The sequence below is a fragment of the Nannospalax galili genome, unplaced genomic scaffold (assembly GCF_000622305.1).
Source record: "Nannospalax galili isolate Female #2095 unplaced genomic scaffold, S.galili_v1.0 scaffold735, whole genome shotgun sequence".
Classification (NCBI taxonomy): domain Eukaryota; kingdom Metazoa; phylum Chordata; class Mammalia; order Rodentia; family Spalacidae; genus Nannospalax; species Nannospalax galili.
In genome coordinates, this window is record NW_008337053.1 from 2,412,260 (window position 1) to 2,418,327 (window position 6,068).

At 35.9% G+C, this 6,068-nt stretch overlaps 1 protein-coding gene across 3 annotated transcripts in view; it reads right to left on the minus strand.

Moving 5' to 3' along the window:
- Trpm7 (transient receptor potential cation channel subfamily M member 7) overlaps positions 1-6,068 on the minus strand; it is a 119,699-nt gene that overhangs the window by 22,732 nt on the left and 90,899 nt on the right. For 2 of the 3 annotated variants that reach the window (XM_008831805.2, XM_029562957.1), the window contains 2 exons: positions 2,992-3,082; positions 940-1,007 (listed from right to left, as the gene is read on the minus strand). In XM_008831805.2, coding sequence (XP_008830027.1) covers positions 940-1,007; positions 2,992-3,082 — 159 coding nt within the window. The remainder of the gene's footprint in view (positions 1-939; positions 1,008-2,991; positions 3,083-6,068) is intronic. The other variant, XM_008831807.2, reaches the window with a different exon arrangement.

Below are 6,068 nucleotides of genomic sequence, written 5' to 3' on the forward strand. Positions count from 1 at the left end.
GATTATAATCAATAATTCTATTTTAAAATTATTATAAGTATAATGTTTTTATATAATGACTTCCATGAATTTCTGAAGTTAGGAAGTCATCTTCAATAGGACTTTGTTGCAATATTGTACAACTTTGATTCTATATAGATCCCTTAGAAATCAGGACTTGTTACTGTGAAATTCAATTAATGAATTCCTTTCCGTACCAAAATGAAATGACTAAAAAGAAATAACATGATCTTTTAATTTGTTTTCTCAGGTAGGGTCTCCTTATGTAGCCTATGCTGGCCTCAAACTTGACCTTCCTGCCTTAGCCTCTGGAATACTGATATAGTACTGGGATTTCAGGTGTGCATCACAAATGTTGTGGTTAATGATATGATTTTTAACAACACAACCAATTTACCTAGTTACTATTTACTGACTATAATTAAGCAAGCACTGATTTCTATATACTTGTCTACCTTTGCCCAAGCTACTTGTCTTGGTTGTCTGCCTGGTTTCTTTTTTTTCTAGCCTGGCCTGGAACTCATTATGTAGACCAGGCTGGCGTCAAACTCAGAGCCCTTTGCCTCCTGAGTGCTGGGATTACAGATGTGGGAAACCACAGCTGGCTGGCTAGTTTCAAAGGGAGATTATAAAATCAAATATTATCACAATTGGCTGGGAATGAATTGATACACTTTTAATTCAAACAAGAGAACCTTTCTTCTACATAAAATTTCCTTTAAAAAGTTCTGACTATTCACTGTAGGAAAAAAACTGTTTTCTAACTGCCACCATGTACTGGTGTCAGTTTTCCAAAGCAATTTTTTAAAAGCTCCTATAAAGATATAATATATAAGATATAATCTCCTATAAAATACTGCCACTTTTAGCTATTCACTGATACAAGTATGCACTGTTAGTATGTTATTTGCTATATCTGCTAAACTGAAATGTACAAACCGGCAGTAAAGCTGCTTTGGAATCTACTTCCGGAGCATCTTCTGTAGACAGCCTTCCACTGCTTTCTGCTAAGAGAAAATTGAGATAGTTTAACAGCTAAATTTCCTATAAAGCACTAAGAAAACAAAGTATTTCTAAGTTGAGTGTAACTTTTGTAAGACGATATATTCTCTCTCCAAAAAAGCTGAACCCGAGTTCCATGATGCCCATAAATCCTCTATTTAATTCTAGTCTGAATAAACTGTTCAATAATAAGCAGAAAATATAGATTTAAGTCAATGTTTCTCTCTTTCCTGTTCTCAAATCATCCTTAATAGAGACAGTCAAGGTAACTAATTTCGTGTGTAAACTTCTGGACATCTGGGGGAAGGGGGAGAAGGGCAGAGTCTGTTTAACTTGTTTGTGTGCCCAACAGCCCTCCCCTATACATAACAGTAGCATAACATTTACCATATTTTGAGGGTTTTTTTGTTTGCTTGTTTGTTTTCAGACATGGGGCTCTAAGATGCTCAGCCTAGCCCTAAGGTTCTAGGCTTAAATGATCCTTCTACCACTGCCTCCCAAGTAGCTGGGCTATAGGTATGTGACACTGTGCATAGCTGTTTTTGTTTTTTTTTTCAACTTTAAGCTTGGAGATTTTCCACAGAAGTACAGAGGATGCTCCCATTTTTTTATTTCACATCATGCATATTTGATAATGTATTTGGGCAAACACTGGTAGATGCTGATCTAACCTCTTCCTATGATAATAACCAATGCTACATTGTTCCTTCCATTCTTGATTTAGGAGGACAAATTTGTTGTCATAATCTTGGGGTTTTTTGTGTTTTGTTTTTTTTTTTCGTCTGTCTTTTTTTGAGACAGGGTCTCCCTGCAGCCCCACCTGGCCTGGAATTCACTATGCAAGGCTGGCCTTAAACTCACAGAGATCTGCCTGCCTCTGCCTCCTGAGTGCTGGGATTAAAGGCGTGTGCCACCACACCCGGCAATAGTATTATTTTAGAAGGTCAAGAAATTGAAAAAAAAATCTCAGAACAAAAGAGCTCTATGCCAAGAGTATAGGGAAAAAATAAAAATTATTAGGTTGAAATACATTAGAAAACTCTGGGCAAAATTTTTTCAATGTGCTATAATGACAATACACGATATTCTGAGTATTTCAAAGGAATTTAGTCAGGTATCAAAGAATTTAAGGTGCTGATCTAACCAAACCTATGATATAACCATACTGGTGGGAAAGGGCAAATGCGTATATATTTGTTTTTACATGCATGCTCACTATGGAAACAATGAGAAGAGAGTTTAGTATTTGCTTAGCTAGTTTTCATGTGCGGTTAGAGTGAAAGAAGCTAATTTTTCGAAGTGTATTTTATTTTCAAACCAACGTTTCACCTAGCTCCAACTAGTAGAGCATGGTGGCGCATGCCTTTTATCTAAGTACTCAGGAAGCAAAGGGATATCAGAGATTGAGGCCAGCCTGGTGTACAAATAGACAGACAGTTCTAGACCAGCTGGGGTTACAGGGAGACCCCCTCATCTAAAAAAAAAATTCAAAACAAAACAAAACAAGAAACCCCCACAACAAAACCCACAAAACAACAATAACTAAAATAATTAGAAACAACACTGGTTAAATAAATGATATGGATACATTTTGTAAAAGGTAAAATCAGTAGACTTTACAAAACAACTTTTGCCAGGTCTGGTGGCATACACCTTTAATTGCAGTACTCCAAGGGCTGAGGGAGGGGTATCTCTGTGAAACAGTCCAACCTGGTACAGTGAGTTCTAGGCTAGCTGGGGCTAGTGGGAGACCCTGTTTCAAAAACCAAAACCAAACCAAAACAAATCTTTGTATTTCATCTTTTTGGTTTAAATAATTTGTTATACAAAGAATGTAAAAATTACATGATTTGTTTCCAAGATGATGGCTAATTATTACTGACCAGAATTTTCATTTTTTGACTCATTTATTACTAGGTGTTTGACAAATATATATTTAAAGCTTGATAAGCATGCTTACTAACACAATTCATAAATCAAAATACTCACCTTGCTCTGAATGAAGAGATGTAGAAGTCTTGTGACACTCATTATATACAGCAAGACTCAAATGTTTCAAAGTGTCTTCAGAGGGACTATTCTGTATATATTGTGCATACACATAATTTTAAAAACAAATGAATTTCAAGCCTTGTTCTGAATATAAATTCCTCTGATCTACTTAATACGCTTATTCTACAGGAACATTAAAGGTTTAATAACAGATCTAGTTATTTTCTTCAATAAGAATCTCAAAAACGAATTGAAAACACACATCCACGTAATGAATCCTTTTCATATTAAAACCAATTCATGAGGAATTTGAGAAAATACAGCAAACTGGGGGGAAAATCCCAAGCTAAAACCAAGACCATTATTACTTTGTAGAGAAACAAGTAGAAAGCTCACTACACACTAATTTGTGCAAACTGTTTATAAATAATAAAGGTATCTATATTATTTGTCAAACCTCAACTTTTCTTCAAATTTGCGTCGATACATAGATAAGGTACTTAAATCTCTCTTTAATTTCCTTTGTTATTTTGTATCATTTATACACTTAGAAAGGCCTGCTGCCTTTATGCTTAATAAATATGTCTATGTTTCTTAATTTTTCTACAAATAGAATTTTATATTTAGCCCTAGAATTCATCCAAGTTTATGAAGTCATGAGGACTAAGAAAACCCAATTCTCCATTGTGCATTTACTGACAAAGCATTCCCTTCTTCATCAATTTCAAATCCAGCCCTCCTACTGAATTCTGATTTGTTGATGGGTTATTTTAAGGTCAGCTATGATGTTTCATTAATATCTGTTTCAACTGTTTTAGATAAAAAATATTTTAGTACCTAACAACTAATTTTTTCACTTTCTTCTTTCCAAATGAATTAATAAGCCACAGTAAACTACTTGGGAAAAAGATCAGACTGCTTTCACCTTTAAAAAATTATTTTTCGTGTATGTGTATGAGTGTTTTACCTGAATGTATGTAAAGGCACCAGTGCATACCAGCAGAGTATGTTAGATCTTAGAACTGGAGTTAAGGACAGTTGTTAGCTGCTATGTGGGTGCTGGGAACTGAACCCTGGTCCTTTGCAAGGACAGCCAGTGCTCTTAACCACTGAGCCATCTCTCCAGTTCCTGAATATTTTTATTTATGCGTATGTGTCTGTGTGTGCTCGTGGAGGCCCGAAGAGAGCACTGGATCTACTGGAGTTCCAGGAAGCTGCGGGCTACCCAACATGGGTGCTGAAAACCAAACTCAAATCCTTTGGAAGAATGGCAAGTGCTTTTAAGCCCTGAGTTATCATATCTCCAACTCGGTTTCTCTTAGCCCTAACACTACTGCAAAGCCTTTAAAATATTTCTGAACCTTGAGGCCAGACAGCTCAGTGGTTAAGGGCACTTGATGCTCTTGCAGAGAACCCAGGTTTGGTTCTTAGCACCCACATGGTGGCTAACAACTACCCTTAACTTCTGCTCCAGGGCATTTGATGCTCTCTTTGGGCTTCCGTGGGCACTGCACACACATGGTGCACTTACATACAAGGCAGGCAAAACACACACACGAAAATAATTAAAATAATAGTAAAATTTTTGAAACTTGATTATCTCCCAATAGGTTTCAGAATGTTACTGATGAAATAAACTAGAATTCTCATTAACTAAAGCAAGAAAACTAAGCTCTTCTAGTTTTCATGCTACATGCTCTTCACAATATGGCTTATCTCATCGCAACACTATGAGAGCTTTTTCTTATAGTCACAAAGTACCTTCTAAATTTCTGTATTTTAGTTGTTTCTTCTGGAACCAATTTTAGCTACATTTGCTTTAACACACTTAATATGCTCTTAGTTGCACTGACCTATCACATTCACAGAGCCATGTAAGACCATAAGTTACAGTGAGTGACTAATGGCTGGGTTTGAAGTATCTGTAAAACTCAAATGGAAAGATTTTGTATATATGCCTTTTCTAAGAGGTTCTACAATCCTCATCAGATTTTCAACAGGGTGTAAAACTCAAATTCAACCAAGAACTCTGTCTCTAAAGGTGAGGCCAACTATTCTAATAAAGTTTGAATTATTTCCCTTACATAGATTTCTTAAAATTGCTGAATTCAAAACATCATTTTTCTGTTAAGTCATAGAAATGTGTGCTTTCTCCTGGTTTTATCAGAAGTTTACTTGCCCACTTAAAAATTTTACTATATTCCCTTTTTGAGAGTTTATTTAAAGGATGAAATCTGTTGTGAAATCCTGTTGCTTTATTCCTTCCTATTGAGAAGTGTTATTTTATCCTAAACCTCATGTTCTACACATATCAAGTACTTCATAACAGCAAGATAATGCCACTGTAGTGTGCTAACATAATAGTAATTTACGTATAGGAAAAAGAAAATGGGATAAGGAAACATATTAATTTAAAATAATTTCAGACTATCATAGCTTTCCTAAGACTTATGAAGGTGCATAAAGTACTTCATTTATCAAGAAAGTTCACTTTAGCTCAAACTTGTTCAATAAACACCCTAAATGGAATACAGACATACCAATACCTCCCATTATAATAATGGTAGAACCAGCTCTGATACTCAATTCTAGGTCTTACAATTCTTTCTCTTTTCATTATCATATATGCCAGCTAAGGCTACCTAAATGCATTCAACCCACTTACCTAGTTTTCTCCTTTTAAATCATTAAAAACTCAGAACTTCAGAAGAATGCCAACAGAATTAAAATGGTTAGAAAATACTGTGCAAAATAACTGGCTATGGCAACACATGCCTGCAATCCCAGTTCTTGGGAAGTAGAGGCAAGAAGGATCTGGAATTGAAGACCAACTGGGCTTAGGTTACATAGATTCTGACTCAAAAATACCAAATCCCATGCCAGATGTGGTGGCACATGCCTTTAATCCTGGCACTTGGGAGGCAAAGGCATGCAGATTGTTGTGAGTTCAAGTCCAGCCCTGTCTACATAGCGAGTTCCAGGCTAGCTGGGGCTACAGGGAGACCCTGTCTCAGAGAGACCAAAAAACAAAAACAAATAAAATAAATCCTGTCTAAAAAATACAGAGAGAAGAG